General features: G+C 46.3%; 1 protein-coding gene across 1 annotated transcript in view; it reads right to left on the bottom strand.

Annotated features, from left to right (window-relative positions):
- The window catches only part of LOC126106792 (alpha-(1,6)-fucosyltransferase), a 345,214-nt gene that overhangs the window by 92,863 nt on the left and 234,394 nt on the right, over nucleotides 1-17,957 (bottom strand). Inside the window, exons 5-6 of the mRNA XM_049913180.1 lie at nucleotides 9,702-9,845; nucleotides 9,529-9,629 (exon numbers count right to left, since the gene is read on the bottom strand). Of these exons, the coding sequence (XP_049769137.1) occupies nucleotides 9,529-9,629; nucleotides 9,702-9,845 (245 nt within the window). The remainder of the gene's footprint in view (nucleotides 1-9,528; nucleotides 9,630-9,701; nucleotides 9,846-17,957) is intronic.

The following is a 17,957-nucleotide window of genomic DNA, read 5'->3' as shown; positions in this document are numbered from 1 at the left end:
ATTCAGATTTCATATCTTTGAGACTCAATGACTTACCAATGTCATCAGAAACCTTGATATCCAAATCTCTCTGGGCTGAAGTCAATTTTAATACCGGCCATTTTCCTCTTCTAGTGTTGCACTTATAGTCTCCATTTCTTCTCAACACGTAATTAAGAACTAATTTCACAATTTAATTTACACACTGGGGTTATGTAGCGAAAATTGAGAATACTCCTTCCACAGCTGTCTACAAGATTATCAGTGGTGCAGGTGAGACCACATATTATTCTTATAGGATACTCTCAGCAATGAAAACTTTGCCTGAAACACAGGCTATCCCATATAACATAACTCAATGAAAATAATAGGAGTGCCATTAGTGAACTTACTGATTTGAGTCTCTGCAAGACTTGCACTGACATGAAGTGCAGAAGTGGCTGAAGTGAGGGGTTAAGAAATTTTAATATATTTTTCCCCTGTTTTAATTCTCATCAATACAAGAAGAAAGAGAAGCAATTGCCAATGGGAGCACAAGTTCCAAATACACAAACTGACTTTTTATCGTAACTGATTCAGAGAAAAAAAAAGATCTTGATGGCTGAACTAGTATTTGGATTCCATCCCCCTAAACCCAAGTTCATTCTTTAAACAAAAAACAGAATAGCAGAGTGAACTCAACAACCCTCGGCCATGTTTTTTAAGTCAAAACAAAGGTGCAATGCACAAGGAAATTACGAAACACGGGATAAAATAAAAAATTCATGTTAAGTTAAAAGACATGTGCAACACTAATGGATAATTTCTTTAAACAGTAGCCCACGCGCAAGATTATTCATAGGTTTATTCCTTTGTGTGTGCAATTATACACTGTGCAAACGTTTGGCACGATTTTGAATAGAATCAATTGTAAAAGTCATTAACAGATTCTCATATGGACAATAATAATGTTCGATACTGTAAGCACTTGTGGTCATGTGGTTAGCGACGTACTAAGTACATTCGCGTCCTGGTACATCCAACCCCCCGCGATATTCATGTTAGTAACACATTCTGGGGCTTTCTTATTCTCGTGACGTATGTATGGTATACAGAAGTCCTGACTGACTGACCCAAGATCACACAGTACAAATAGCTAAGGATAGAAGCTTCAAATTTGGAGAGGGTGTGGGTGGTGTGCTGTAGGCATCGCTTAAGAAGAAATTTTTCGAAATTAATTCCCTACGAGGAGGAAAAAGTTTTTGAAAATGTGTCGCTATTAAGGCAGTCTTGAAGCTAGACTGACGAAAATTGGAATCTGTTCTCGGTCACAAAAAATAGAAATATGTTTCGGCACTTTTGGAAATATAACCCCTACAGATATGAAGAAGTGATTTTTTTTAAATAAATTATTAAAAAACTGCTAAAGTTATGTTTAAGGTTACGTCTGTTGACTTATCGGTTGTGATTAAAAAATAAGTGCTTTTTGGAAGTTCAGCCCTTATATGGGTGAAACGGGGGATGAAAACATTTCGCTATATTAAAAACTTTTAAAGCTATATTTATGAAAGCTGGTAGTTCACTTCTTTCACTTCTCGGTTACTTATAAGGAAATGTATGTTAAGTGATACAAGTTTCCATGGAAATGTGCCCAAAAGGACGCCAAAGGCATAATTAACAAAACCTTGGACTTTAGCTACTTGAATCGGTTTTTGGTCAGAAGTACCTGCTTCTGTGGGCTTAAATAGTGTGGAAGGTATTGCAATTTGCGAACATAAAAATTCGATAAAAAATCTGTGCAGACCATACATACAGTCTACGCGAGCGAAGCAGCCGGAGCTTTTTTAAGAAAGTGTACGTATAAAAGCGTGCTCTATCAGGGATGAGTTTCTTCAGGTCTGTAATCCCTGCCTGATAAAATAAAACGGACTATGAAATTACTGTGAGTGAAACAACCGGCAACTACACTTATGTTCTTTCTTGTAACAAATTATCTGATTTTTTTCCCCGAATGTTCCACGATTTCCAAGGGTGTGGTTAGGTAGAAATCTAAGAGCACTGATTACATTGCTGCGAATGAAAAGAGCAACAATCATCTTTGTAGTCTTGCCTTTCCCAAACAATAAGTTACACTCGTAAACTTGGCCGCTGAGACACAGATCGCCACACAGCGAACGATGGGCGCCACATGACAGATTTCAGCCGGACTCCATGTGCTTGCCGTCGTACTTCCTCATTTTTGTCATTCGGTCTCAGTGACTTCCGAAAAATACGCTGTACAATAGCACACCGCAGGGGGCATTAAATATCGTGCCACAGCTCACTCTACCTCTCTGGTCTAAACCAATGCACCATCTGACTCAGGGAAGCAGCGATACCATGTTTTTCGAGTTGGGGCTCAGGTTGGCACCAATGACGCCTGTCACTTGGGTTCAGAGGCGGACGTGAACACTGATGTCCTCGCTCCGGGTGCAAGCAGAGCTCAAATTTTGCATATCTTACTCAGAATTGATCAAGATTCTTTGGTTCAGCATCGAGTGGGAGTGGGTGGTCTCAACCATAAAGTATAAATATCTGTGTAGTTAGCATTCATGTGCGCAGAACGAGAATCCTGTACGCAACAACTGCTTCAGCTCAAGTCTCGTGATTTTGGCTGCAAGATGTGAAGAGCAACAGTATTCTGCTTTTTCGTCCAGTATCATAGCTCAAATTTCACTTTATTTGCATTTTTAGGTAACGAGATATGAACTGACAGCCTACGATTTTTTCAACGTTTTCCATTGCACTTATTGTCGAATATGTTCTAATTAATAAAGTTACGATATAAATGTAGACAGCTCAGAAGCGTTGCGGCGGGAGAGGAAAAAAGAAAAAAAAATGCATTTGGAACAATTAAATTGTTACAGTACATTTGGTAAGCGATTTGCAGTACATACTCGTCCATTGCCATTTTCAGTTTTTCTTTATTTTCCATTCTGATTTTTATAGAAAAGTAAAGTATCTATAACGTTTTTTCGCTATCTCATCGGAAAAGTGAAACCATACACTAGGAAAAAAAAAAAAAACCACGAGATCAATGCTCGAATTTTGGAGTAATACAAGACGTGACAGTCTACCATACTTTTTTACTTTTTCTATAGCACCGATTCATATTGCTGAATCTGTTCTAATTAACTGCGTTACAATCACACTATAGGAAACTGTCTCGACCAGAAATACACACAAGGGTTTGAGAACCTGCATAACTACACGCAGGAAGCGGCTACTAGAGTAGCTGAGTACGTGTGACGTCCACATGGGGTTTTTGTTTTAGATCAGAGAACCTATCTTCCTTGGGATCAAATACGATTTGCCTGTTAAATCAGCCACAGCGACCTCAGAGAATCTTGGTCTTCGCAGATCACAAATAGAAAAGATTAATATGATTTTAGTAAACTGCAGGAGCATCCAAGGAAAGGACCCAGAATTAGTATCGCTTACTGAAGGTTATAATGCACGGACTTTTTTTTTCACTAGCTGCTTATATTTTATGACCCACCGTCTAATTTCTTATGGTGGGTCGTATGTTGCCACTTGGCCGCTGTGACTGGGTCCGGGGTCCGCAGTGACTGAAAGTAACACCACCTCGGCTCCCGTCCCCACTCACATCGTTGCCCGTGTCCCGCCACGTGGAGGCGGGCTCTATTTGTTTAGATCCATTTGATATATATATTTTTTGTGTGCAGCATTAGAAAAACATAACTAATACAAAATCAAGTAAGATATTAATAAACAAAACGAAATTAAATATTTAGAAAGAAGGAAGGAAGAGAACTGAATAGAGAAGGGATAGGTATAATATTGCCCGTCACCTGGTTGTGGGCGGCGGCCCGGGTCTTGGAATGACCCTCAAGACGCTGGCCGTCGCTCACCATGCCTTTAACATCTACCATCCTAAAAACTAACTTAACTAGAAGAGATTAGAGTACGTTAAAACTAGAAACTAAGACTAAGACCTCCATGTCCAGCCCGCTAAACTATTTACGACATACAATAGAGGTGTAACTGATTTTGTGCTTGGCTCAAAGTTGCTAATGAAAGGGTACTTGTGGTAAAAGTAATAAGGTAATGACGCTAACGGTTTGTATTGAGCCTACAAGGCTCCTGGTAGAGTACATCAGGCGCAAGCACCTCCCGGCCCTGCCGACAACACGACCTGAACGGTGGTTTTCCCCGATCTACCATAGGTATCCGTCGGGTTTGGCTCAAAAGAGAGGAACCACAATTAAGATCCTTCCGTCCAGGACGTGCGCCGCCTCTTACCAGGGGGCGTAGGTCCCTTTAAGAGGTGCCTAACTTTAAGCTTCAGATCAGAAGTTGTTAGTGTAGTGGAGGCTGAGGTATAGGCTGTGTAGGTTGGTTGTACAAACAGTTCACGCTGAGCCAATGAGACTTACAATGATACGTGGTGTGGCAGTTAGCACCTTCCGGCCCCGCCAGCAACACAGCCTGAACGTTGGTTTTCCTCGATCTACCATAGGTATCCGTCGGGTTGGTCTCAAAAGAGAGGAACCACAATTAAGATCCTTCCATCCAGACCGTGCGCTGCCTCTTAACGGAAGGCGTAGGTCCCTTGAAGAGGTACCCAGCTTTAAGCTCTTATTACACATGGAGATGCTGTTAACTATTTACATATAAGGTGCAATCTGTTTTTAGGATTGTGTGTGACTTGTGCACCTCTTGTCGGTTGTTCCTCTCTGTTCTTTGAATTTGACTTGGTTGACACTACGGATCATCCGCGCTGGACGCTTCAATATCTGTGTTGGTGCCCTGGTCTGTATCTGTTTCTTCTTCATCACTCGTGGTGCTAATCATATCTGTGTCCCCCTGGGCATCGTGACGTCTGTTTGGACCGAGTTGCCTTCGGTAGGGTCTGTTGCGCAAGTATTCTATTTGTTGGATCTTCGAGATTTCGTCCGTTAGTTTGTTGAGTTCAGTCCACCTTTCCGGGGCGCGTATTATGGCATATAGTTCGTTCTGTGTGTTCAGGCGATTTATGTGTACTGTGTGTCTTATGTTCGTGCGTTGTCCGCAGAAGAAGACAGTATGTTCAGGGCAACCTTCTTCCCCGCATGTGCATCTATTAGTCTGCTGCAGACTCACGCGGTACAGGTGCGTGGGATAAGGGCCATGTCCTGTGATGAAATGTACCATACCGCGGCTGGGATCAATATGTTTTAGCTTTAGTCTTTCCCGGATGTCAGGCAAGAAGTCGTATACACGGCGGCCCTTATCGCTGTTGGCCCACTCGCTCTGCCAGGTACCCACTCGCCATGCTCTGAGTTGGCGTGTTGTCTCAATCGGTACACCAGTGATCTGCCGAACCTGGTCTATTCTCCCCATCCTAAGCCAGTACATTGCTGCGCGGTACCTGATGGTGATATCTATGGGGAAGATTCCCATGACGACACACAGTGCGTCATTTGATGATGTGTTGAATGCCCCTGTTAGTCGAAGTAGAACACTTCTTTGGCCTCGACGTACAATGGTTCTGTTGGTTGAGAGATTTAACCTGTGGGCCCACGTACTGGCAGCAAAATGTTTCTCGTACATTGTTAGTTTAACCAACTGTCAGCCAACATTGACCTCACGACGTTCTCTCTGATAAAGTGCAGAAAGACATCTACATGTTTCGTCCTCGGTCGTTGGTAATCTGTAGATGCCAGCTTTATTGCGCCTTGACTGGCACAGTGTACGGCTAGTGCGGTATTTCCTCATAGATCGAGTTCAGTCGGCAGCTGTTGAAGACACAACTGCTCTGCCACGGATTCTGCCTCTGTCGCAGAAAACGCTTCAGTTTGCTGTTTTCACGAATTCCACGCAGAGTTAGCAACATATCTGCACATCCAAATCACCTAATTCCTGTACATTCCGGGGAATGGGGCTCTGACGCCACGTTTAGTCACATCCCAGATCCGGCGAGTTGGGGGGGGGGTCAACACATCAACTGGAACTCGCCACTGTGTTCCTTGGACCACTCCTAGCCTTGTCACATGGCGCATTATCTTGCTGAAAAATTCCACTGTCGTCGGAAAACACCACGAAAGGATGTACGTGGTATGCAAGCAGCGTACTACACTCGTTGGCCGTCGTGGTGCCTTGCACGAGCGACGGATGCCTACGTGAATGTTCCTCAGAGCACGATGGACGCAGTGGGGGTGCTGCGCTCGGTGTCGGGTTGCCAGCCGGGTGACGAGTGGCGAGTGGCGGCTCCGAGGCCAGCAAAGCCGGCGACGGCCGTGAGAGCCGGGCGCCCTGCACGACGTGGGCAGACTCGCTCATCCTTGGGAACTGGTTCACTGCTGATCGTTCTTTTTTGGGAACCGTTCATTTTTACTCGTTCACCGTTCATTTGTGCTTGGTATATGGTTCTTATGAAAAACTAGTAGTGTAGGTGACTCAAGGATGGAGGGCACCCTCCCCCCTGGAATATAGTTTTCATTCATTACAGAATTCTTACACACTTTTAGAAGTGATTTCTGTGCTTCTGCAGAACCTCTCGTTTAGCCAACCGTAGCTATGTGTGGCTGATCGCAGGGAAATAATACACGGTGGCGCACGGAAAACCGTGCCCCGAGTACAGACTGCTCGCCAATTACGAACGATGTGTTGCCCGTTACGAGCAGATACAACAAACAGACAAACATGTAATAATTAAGCAGTGAAGAAATAACAAGCTAATGCAAGCAACAATTGCGAAACAATCGATGACGATGTGTAGAGAGCTGCAGAAGAGAACATGAAAATCTCACGCGACGCGCATGGGCTATAGCTTATGTAGTCTTGTAAACCTGTTGGTGGTTGTTTCCCAATTTAATAGACCACAAGTGTCTTGTCTACAATTCTTTGTTTCGACTTCCACTACACAGCTATTCTGCGTCGTAAACAATAATTGTTTACACCTTATATATACTTCACGTTGTCTCTGAGTTCGTAGGCGAAGTAGAGACTTTATGGAAGCATAAAAGCCGACCGGCGTGGCCGAGCGGTTCTAGGCGCTACAGTCTGGAACGGCGCGAGCGCTACGGTCGCAGGTTCGAATCCTGCCTCGAGCATGGACGTGTGTGCTGTCCTTAGGTTAGGTAGATTTAAGTAGTTCTAAGTTCTAGGGGACTGATAACTTCTAAGGTCAAGTCCCATAGTGTTCACAGCCATTTGAACCATTTTTTTGGAAGCATAAAATAAAATGTGGTTTTCTCATACTTGCGTCACACGCTTAGTAAAAATTAGGTTTTCATGTTACATTATTAAAGTTAATGCAGCAATAATAATAATAACTAAGTTCTCAGTAATAAAGTTTTTTTGTTTGAAAGCTCCTTCTGAACAAATGTTCTTGAGATAATAAGTAAATACGATTTTTATGTCAATCTATGTCTTTTCAAATGGAGAGGCACCGCTTTTCCTACTGAGCCAAAATGACCCACAACCCATTTTTTTTTTTCAAACAAACCAAACTAGCAGGTAATGCAAATTGGAAACAACCAAACTTAAAAATAATTAGAGCCTTTCTAAATGTAATGTTTTGTACATGACAGATTCACGAAAATCGTTTTATATGAATTTTCTTTCACTAAAAGTTAAGCAAATTACTGAAAGTTAGCTGCTAAATCGAGTCGATGAAACCAAAAAATATATCAATAAGAAAAAAAAACTTGCCTTGTTATAAGTATGTCTTCTGCTGTTCATCGATATAATGAAGTGAGCTGATATGCCCTTTTGTTACCGGAAAAGATGCACCTATTACGTACAACGTAATTTTTATGTAATTTACGTAAGTATAAAATACTTTTTGATTACCGGTCGTGGACGCTGAATAGCCAGAACCAAGTGCAAGAACAGTTTGGAACACATTTAAAATGGGCGAGCGCACTGAACGAAACGAACAGCTGGATACTGAACTAACTAGGAGCAGTCGGCAGTGGAACTGAGACAGGTGGTCATGCGAAGAACGACGAGTGCGGCCGAGGGAGACCGAGACTGAGACGAGCACGCGACCGAGGCTGGAACGAGAACTGCCTAAGGGACGGCCGCGACCGAAGTGAACTAGTGAACTATGAACCGATCGTTCCTCGTTCCCGGGAACTACATGTAGACCGCCGCGACCGAAGTGAACTATGAACCGATTGTTCCTCGTTCCCGGGAACTATAAGTAGACCGCGATGACCGAAGTGAACTATGAACCGATCGTTCGTTGGAATTCGTTCCTCGGTCCTTTCGTTCATCCTGGTGAACCGTTCCTTTGCACCCGTTAGTTCGCGAGCTACCGATCTCTGCTGCACACCGCATCCGATGGCGCCATCGCCAGAGGATGTCACGGCGGTCGACTGGTGATCATGGCCAGAAATGAGGGCTTTCCTTCGTCTTTTGCTATTCAAAGTATAACAACTACATGTAAAACACGTGAGATGAGGTGTGTGTTGGCAAAGAAAAGCGCCTGTCCAAAGACAGATAATGTCGCAGTAGCAAATAAATCTGAGGAGGTTTCAATATGCTAGATTGGATCATCAAACTACTCACAACATTTGACAGCCTCCTGCGCACTTCCATTTGTTTCCGTAACTAAGAAATCTAATATCAGTAAAGATTTCGAGCGTAATGACGAGGTTAGGGATATCTTTGAACTTCTGGGATGGGAACTGCTCACTGGAAGGCAATGTGCCTCGACTGATACATCACCCGCGCCGTGTTGCCAGCGCGCGCAAGTACACACACGTATGTCGCTCCAGTCTGCTGATACGCAGTTCCAACTCATCTACGCCACCTGCAGGTGATTCAGACCAATGAAATGAAATGATCGTATGGCATTGTTGGCAGGGAGGCCCCGTGCGGGGAAGTTCGGCCGCCGTATCGCAAGTCCTTTTTAGTTGACACCGCTTCGGCGACTTGCGAGTCAACGATGATGATGAAGAACACACAACACCCAGTCATCACGAGGCAGAGAAAATCCCCAGCCCCGGCGGGAATCGAACCCGGGACCTGGTGCGCAGGAAGCGAGAACGCTACCGCGAGACCACGAGCAGTGTGGATGGGAACAGCGAATCCCACCTCGAGACGATACTGGAGGTATTTGAGAAACTCTGTACTTTGAACAGCGCCTTCGCCCTAAACCTGCGACATTACAATGACGACCCACAGAGAAACAAAACAGGTCAGAGACACTGTTTAGCACAGCAGATTCATCGCCTACGGATAGTTCAAACCGGAAAAGAAGAAACATGCACACAGACGACACTAGGTCTGTGGGGCTTTACCAAAGCGAGCGTGACAGGCACTGCCACGTATATGGCCAATCGAGCAGCTGGCAGAACAAGAACCACAAACAAAGCCCACACAATAATTTACACCGAGTCGCTCATTTCATAATCAAACTGCCCACTCTGACGATTACTTTGGCACGTCTCAGAATCGAGACCGCTGCCAATCGGCAGGTCCCAGTAACTTCCACCCGTCGCCGTCTGCAGCCCTCTCTTCTCCTGCCTCTGCCCTTTCAGCCGCTACCCTCCAGACGCTCCGCAGGCGGCCGCGACTCACCCGATGTTGACGGAGGCGAGGATGTCGCGCAGCTCGAGGTGCTGCCGCTTGAGCACGTCGAGGTCGGCGAAGGCGCGGCGCAGGCGCTCCTCGAGCCGGCGCTCGTCGGCGGAGGCGGCGCCGCCGCCGCCCAGCAGTGCGCTCGGGCCGCCCCCGACGGCGGCCAGGCCGGCAGGGGCGGCGGGGGCGGAGGGCGGGGCGCGCAGCGCGGGCACCGCCACCAGCAGCAGCACCAGCAGCCAGCCCAGCAGCAGCGCCACCAGGGCGCGCCCACACACGCCCAGCCGGCCCAGCTTCATGGCCGCCGCTCCGGCCGCCTGCTGCGACAAAGGGCGCGCGTGCGCCTCACCGAAAGCTCGACCACACCACATCTACACAGTAGCATTTTGTTCATTAAAGAAACACACAGAAACAAGTAGTCGAAACACGACACAGCTGGAAAAGCGCACACAAAATAGCTGTGGATTCCATATACGGGGTGGACGAGAACGACCTAGCGCCAGGTGGACGCATCGAGTAATATTTTCCAGATGACCGCAGGCCAGAAACCCGGCACTGTCGAGCGGCAGCTGTAAAATGGTAGGCGACGGGTGACGAGTGTACAGAAGCGTGCGGACCTGAAGTAACTCGTTCCAGTTAATATCTGTTACCGTAGGGAGTGCAGCTCCTAATTAAATGAACAGTCGAAGCCGAGTGGAGTTTAACTCTCGAGTGGGCACGCCAGTGTACAAAGTGCGCCAATCACAAACAACGCTGCTATATACGGTTCCCGAGTCGTTTTACAATTGCGAGCTCACTCCTATTCCTTCATTATTGGTTCAGCTAACACGGTAACTAGTCGTGTTGTGATACATCCGAGGGTGCAGCAGTAATAGACAATATATAGCACGAAAATAACCCACATTCTGAGCCAGCAGCACAGTTCCACAACGAAGAGTTACCTGCAACATAATTCGTAATCAAATAAGTGGTCGGTACGGATCTGAGGGAAGTGCGCCGTTTAACACTTCAAGTGGGTCATTACGGTGGCACGACACTCGTGTGCGGCAATGAGTGACCAATGAAACGTTTATTTTATCACCGTTTAGTGAAACTAAGATTAAACTGCAATTCTGCTCATACACGAGGTAACTCTGTAACATGATGACAGCTATTCTTTACACGTGCACAAAGTGCGCCGCCTGCCCACTCGTTTAAAGAAAAACGGCGTGCTTACTAGAGGGTTAATTTCCTACCTACGGCTGGTTAGATTAGACACGAATTTTCTGGGATGTTTACAGGCGATGTCAAATTTATAAAAGGAGCAACAGAAATGTTCACGACTTTATTTGAACATACGTGAGCACCACGGAAATATTGAAAACGTTAACTGGCAGACACTCGAAGGGAGACTCCAACCATTCCCTGAACGCCTACTTGCAAATTTTCAGGAACGTTTATTAAATAAGGAGTCGTGGGATGCAGTAAATCTTAAGTATCGCTCCTGTAGGGACTCTGAACTCGCCAGAGGTGTTTAGTTTACACTGTCGTTCTTCCCACATTCCACTCACAAATGGATCGGGAAAAAATGGTGATATGTGCTGCAATGGGTGGTGCCCTCTGGCAAGCACTTCCCAACAATTTGCAGAATATAGATGTAGTACCTGGAGTCTGCTGCTCCTAGCCACTAAGCATCAGAAGAGACTGATTTTGGAAATACCACTAACGAGATAGTGCTATTAGCTTTCGGTACTTCCGTTCGTCACCATACAGCGGCCACGATCTTACCGTCACACATCACACTGAGATACAATACGGAACGCGTAACCGTGCCTAACCTTAGCATAAGCCAATCGGACAAATGTCCCACATGTTAAGGGAGAGCAGTACTGTTTACAGCAACTTGGGCGCGCGTCGTGACTGACTGACTGACAGCCGAGTAGTTCGCGCCTCCCCACCTGTGACTACCGGTACGTCTGACAAGTCGCGAAACACACGTCGCTGCCTGGACGAAAGGTCGTAACAGCGACGGATGACTCGTACTCCTATTCCCAGAAATCTCTTTGGAACATTACAGCTGCACTAACCCTTACGCCTTCAGTATTTTTAGCACCACTATCATTTGCTCCACCCCTCCTCCACAACCACCTCTTTCCTGCTAGTAAAAGGCGTTTTTCGTTGTGATGGAATCTTCTCACGAAATTCCAATCACCAACTTTCGCCTTCGAATGCGAAAATATTTTGTTGACACCGACCTACACAGCGAGAAACGATCACCACGATAAAATAAGGGAAATCAGAGCTCGTACGGAAAGATATAGGTGTTCGTTCTTTCCGCGCGCTATACGAGATTGGAATAATAGAGAATTGTGAAGGTGGTTCGATGAACCCCTCTGCCAGGCACTTAAATGTGATTTGTAGAGTATCCATGTAGATGTAGACTATTTTAAAACCGACCGAGAAGATCAAAGTGTGTTTGAAGTCGGCAAAGGACAAAAGGGACCTACTCTCTATGTCGGGAATATATCGTGCAGGTGGGAAAGTCTATGCTGGAATGAACGGACGATCCATCAATATCAGGATCATCGAAAATAAACGGTATTCCACGATGGGACAGGAGGAGAAACCAAACTTGGTGCAGTACGTACTACCTGTTAACTATAATGGAGATAACACAGCTACGGGAAATAGCCTACAATAATGAACACAGTACGAGCAACATTTTACTGGCGCTCACTATTATATATTGGTTTATACAACTCATCTGCCCCTTACGTTTCTTTTACGAACAGCCCTACACCTTTCTGAGATTATTTCAGAAATAATTATTGAAGCTATTATGATTGCGTCTTCGCCACTAAAAGGAAATACGTATTCTTGTCACCAAATGCGTTTTGTTTTCCTAAAATAAAGCATTATCAGTGGCCTGTAATGAAACATGTTTAGATCCCGGCTTCCTTTCGACATTAAAAACAATCTGTTACAAAAGATGTTGACGTTACTTACGGTATATTATGTCTGGTTTACGTTCAGATCAGAAAACGCTGTGCTTGCACGTTTTTAACGTATTGCCCCGTTTGGCACTGTTGTTCGTTTTTGTAACACTTCCGTCCATATTTGGAATAATGTTTCAAACATCTCTTTGTACGACCTACTTTTTTTTACATTTTTGTTCGTGTAATGCTCGTGAGTGAATTTTCGAAAAGAATGTATTTCCTGGCACAGCTGTATAAGTGTTTCGATGTGGTCACTGGCCTACCGCCCTGTGAGGCGCCGTGTCACGGATTGCGCGGGTCGTACGCTCGGACTTGCAGAAATGCCAAGTCACACGAAAGCTCGCATCGAAAGAAATGCAAAAAGCCCAGACTCCCCGGTGTCGAGAAATGCAAGAGCTATGGAAGCGACGGAAAAAAAAACACGGCGCAAAGCCATTACGTACGTACTACTACTCATCGAGCGACAGCCCCTAAAGACAGTCCAAGTTTCTGGTTTAGCCATTCTGTAAGCACTGTACTAATCAGTGTAAGCCAAGCATTAAAAAGATTGATAACTAAATTACATATTAATACAAAACACTCGTTACGGCTTTATCCTAACTTTGCGAGAAAAATCTATGGCGCGGAGTTGAACTGCGCACACCAAAAATTTTATATCGTGTCCCCGAACTTTCTTATTCGAAATGTCAGCTGCGGTCGGTACGCTACGCCACATACGCACGGTGGCTGGAAGATTACAAGTTACTTTGTGCCTTTTTTACGTGCGCTTTCTCAGACAGGGTGTGTGTGTTAACAGCAACGTACCGGCGGGTGGTGGCTGGCTGTGCACACGCTGTCTCACACCACCGCACGTGGGACGCGTTGTACGGGGCGTTCCCAGCTCTTTTAGCTGCCACGTTTCTGTTCACTGTGCCACAGATATTACTACCCTCACTACTAAATGTCATCTGATTTAGTGACACTAACAACCGGTGATTAACAGCCGTCGAGAATTTTCCCTGGCGTCACTAACTGCGTTTACAATTTCTGGTTTTATATTCTCGACCGCTCTATGTGGGTCAGAGAAATTATCTGCAATTACATCATCAGTTGTCCCGAAGAACTCTGCAAACGTACACTGAGGTGACAAAAGTCAGGATTTATTTTTATTTTATTTTTATTTTTTTTGTGTGTAGTGTGGACTGAAGAGATCATCCTTGATGACTTATTCTTCTAGGATGGGATGTAAGGATAAAAGGAAAACACTTTATTTATTACGCATTCAGTTAGGCTTGGGCACGCAATGGGTCCTTTAGCCTGCTGTCTTTGGTGATGTCTATCTCCTGTGGAGGGTGAAATGTGTCAAGGCTGTTATGTGTGACTGCTTCCTCGTGTTATGACAGATTGCCTATGGGGGGTGAAACGTTATTGACTTCGGTACGCGATACTTGTGCCATCTTGCAGGGTTTACCGTTCCTACCGACTGTAATTGTCGAACTTCGTCCCTAAGGGCATCGATCTTGTCAAAAACTCGTAGAGCCTTGTCACGGACCTTCTCTTGTATGGTGGTCTCGTGGAGTGCGGTGCGGATGTCGACGTTTCTTGTCCACCATGGAGCTCCTGAGATCCATCGATAGCAAATGTTTTGCAGCGCTTGGAGTTTGTTGTAGTTGGAGACGCACGTAGTTCCCCACGAGGTGGAGCCATACAACATTGTGGGTTCCACCGTTGCCTTATACAATTGGAGTTTTGTCTTAGGGTTGAGATCCTTACTCTTCAGGAACGGAATCAACGACCTGGCCATCTTCTGGGCTGCCGTCTTCTTGTCGTCAATATGCTGCGTAAAGAGTAATTTTTTGTCGAGGTAGACACCGAGATACTTCACTCCCGGCGACCATGGGATAAATTGGTCAGGTATTTGGAGTCTGTCGTTGAGAACTGGTTTCCTCCGTGTGAACAGAACGGCTGCCGTCTTCGTCGGGTTGATCGTTATCTTATTGTGCAGCGCCCAGCGTTCCATTACAGCAAGTTGCTGTTGCATCCTAGCGATGAGCTGGTCCAAGTGTCGTCCAGTTGTCAGAAAGGCCGTATCGTCCGCATAAAAACTCGCCGTAACAAGGGGGACTGTTGGGATGTCATTTATATACAAGTTGAAAAGTAGAGGCGAAATGACAGAGCCCTGCGGAATTCCTGCGGAGATCAGTTTCATTTCGGAGTTTTTATCGTCGACTCGGACATACAGTTTCCTGTCCTGCAGAAAGCTGTCTATGAGTCTAATGTAACAATCCGCAATAGGGGTAGTGCGATGCAGTTTGACGATAAGGTTGGGCCGCCACACCTTATCGTAAGCTTTTTCGATGTCAAGGAAGACACCAATCGTGAAGTGCTGCTTGTTGTATCCTTCTTGTATCCGTTCGGTGATCCGTAGAAGTTGAAGTTCGGCAGATAACTTGTCCTTGAAACCGAATTGTTCGGGTCGTATAACATCATGAGCTGTAAGCGTGTCATGGAGCCTCTTCAACAGCACACTCTCGAGCACCTTGCCAAGGGTCGGCAAGAGGCTAATTGGCCGGTAACTGTTGGGTTCTGCTGGGTCTTTACCTGGCTTGGGTATTGGAACTACTCGAGCCGTCTTCCATGCCGTAGGAAAATATCCCTGCAGAAGGCAGCTGTTGAGAATCCGGGTAAGGAGCACAGTTGGCTTCCTGGGCAACTGTTTCAAATCGGTGTTGCTTATGGAGTCGTTGCCCGGCGCATTATTCCGAGTCTTCCGGATAATTTTACGGATCTCTGCTGGTGTGGTGAGTTGTGGGCGGCTCTGCACAGGCGTAGCACGAAGAGCAGTCCATTCTGCTGTAGCGACGGCTTCCTGTTCCTGCAGGCGGACGTCGTTCACGGGGGTCGCTGGTGTAGACATCTGTTCTTGGTAAGTCGTAGCATACAGCTCCGCCTGGGCGAGTTCGTCATAGAGGAGGCCATCTGGTCCTCTGATGGCTCGTTTAGGTGGCCGCTGGTGTCGTATGTTCTTGACTACCTGCCATTCGTTCTTGGTTCGAAGTAAGAATTCATCCATCTTATCTTCCCAGACCTGCTGTCGCCACTCGGCCACTCTCCTGTGCAGTTCTCGTGTTAAGACGTGTGTTTCTCGTCGATCGATCGGGTTTCTATAGCGGAGCCAACGTCGCCTGCTCCTGTTTCTCTGTGTCTTCAGTTCTTGGAGTAGAGGCGGGAACTCGTCGAAAGCTACTACAGGGTAGACCGTGTGAGTAGTTGCCCTCCGTTTGGCTGCCTTTATCTTCTGCGTCAAAGTTTGTACCGCGATGTCGATGGCTTCCGGTGTTGAAACGTCCTGCGTCGGGCAGATATTGTTGTCAAGATATGTCCGAAATTGACCCCAGTTCAGAGTTTGTGAGGTTGGGGGCGGAAGGTTGGCCGTTACGTTTTCCACTATACTGATAACAGGTCGGTGGTCAGACGAAAGATCGTCGACGGTGCGGAGCTGGAGGTTCGTCTCAATATTTTTGATGACAGCAATATCTAGGACGTCTGCTTCTTGCCGATCGACGTAAGGAATCCGTGTGGGCTCTCGTGGGCCATGGACTGTGATGCCCAGTTCTTCTTCCATGGCAATCAAAGTTCGTCCACGAGGGTTCGTACGCCGGGAATTCCACGCGACGTGCTTGCTGTTAAGGTCACCTCCTCGGAAGATTTTGTCAAAAGTCAGGAAAGAGCGACGCGACGCGACACGCACAGACACATACACAGAGGGCGCTGGTGTGGCGTACACGAAGCGTGAGAGGGCGGCACGGAGCTGCCACCTGCACTCTGGTGGCTGCGGACACACGGCGGGAACCGACAGACGTCGAACGCCGAATTTTGGTCGGAGCCAGACGCACGGAGCATTCCACTTCGGGCACAGTTGGCGAATTCGATATTCCGAGACTCGTAGTGACGAGGATACCAAATTTCGTGCATCACCTCTCACCACAGACAACGCAGTGGCCAGCGGCCTTCACTTAACGGCCGAGAGCAGCTGCATTTGCATATAGTTATCAGTGCTGACAGACACGCGACACTGGGTGCAATAAACGCAGAAATTAATGTGGGACGTATCCCCGAGGGCAGCGCGGCGAAATGTGGCGTTAATGGGCTGCGGCAGCGGACGGCCGGCGGGGGTTGGCTTCACTGAGAGCGCGGCGTCGCCTGCAGCGGCTCCCACGAACTCGTGATCGTATCGTTTGGACCCCAGACAACTGGAGAACGGTGGCCTGGCCTGGTCAGGTGAGTCGTTATTTTCGGCTACTAGGAGACCACGTGCAGCCATTCGTGGACTTGGTGTCCCCAAACAACGCTTGAATTATTACGGATGACAATGCACTATGTAACGGTGTCACAATTGCTCGCGACCTGTTTGAAGAACATTCTGGACAATTCGTGCGAATAATTCGTACACCCACCATCACCCCACATTAATGGAACACGTCAGTTAGCGCAAAAAATTTTGCACCAGCAACACTTCCGCAATTTTGGACTGCTGTGGAGGCGGCGTGGCTCAGTATTTCTGCAACTATTTGTTCACTCCGTGCCACGTAGAGTTACTACACTGCGCTGGGCAAAAAGAGGTATCCCATGACTTTTGCCACCTAATGTACAGTGAGTCCCCGCCATGAAAATCAGCGTGTTCGCAGTAGAAGGTACCAGCACATGTATCGCAGACGACGAACCAAGGCGTCAACGTAGTGAGTACACGCCGTCGGGGAAGAACCGACGGCTGCAGTAGCAGCACGGCGAGGCCACCCCACACCGAACCTCCGCAATGTCCATGGTTCGTGACATTTGTATGTCACACACAGATCTTTACGTTTAACTGAAACCGAGAAATACAGTCCGGTGTGGACATTCTTAAATTTCATAAACACATAAAGAATAAAGTTTTACAAATGTATTACCCGTGTAACCGAAAATTTATTTAACAGTTTCCTTTCACCTTCTCTGTTAATTTAACTTTCATTTATGCAAATATTAGATTACAAATGCAAATTCAACTTTATTTTTTCATCTGTCGTTCACTGTAACGAGACCCAAAACTCTCGTTTGTAAACACTCGAGATGACATTTTCATGTATCACCTATACCAGTAATATCTGCGTAGCTCGCACGTCATTTTATCTGCTTTTGCGATATTCTGTTGTCACCTGGCCTAAAAAGGCAGAATACAGCTCTTGACCAAAAAATATTTTGCAGAACACGATGAATGCGTTAACAAAGTGACATCGTATTTTTTCGTTCCTGACTTCGCCAAACCGATTAACTGTATAAATATTTCTGTTTCCAAGCCATTATTAATTATCATCATTTCTCTCACCTGGTAGCAGTCTCATCGTGTGAACCAAGTCAGGTGCTCCTCCGCTCCCATACCTTACACGAGTTCGCGCACAATAAATGTGCCGTAATTGCTCTGCCTACATTTCCAAG

Source organism: Schistocerca cancellata, chromosome 10, assembly GCF_023864275.1.
Source record: "Schistocerca cancellata isolate TAMUIC-IGC-003103 chromosome 10, iqSchCanc2.1, whole genome shotgun sequence".
NCBI lineage: Eukaryota > Metazoa > Arthropoda > Insecta > Orthoptera > Acrididae > Schistocerca > Schistocerca cancellata.
This window is presented reverse-complemented; position numbering and strand designations above follow the sequence as displayed.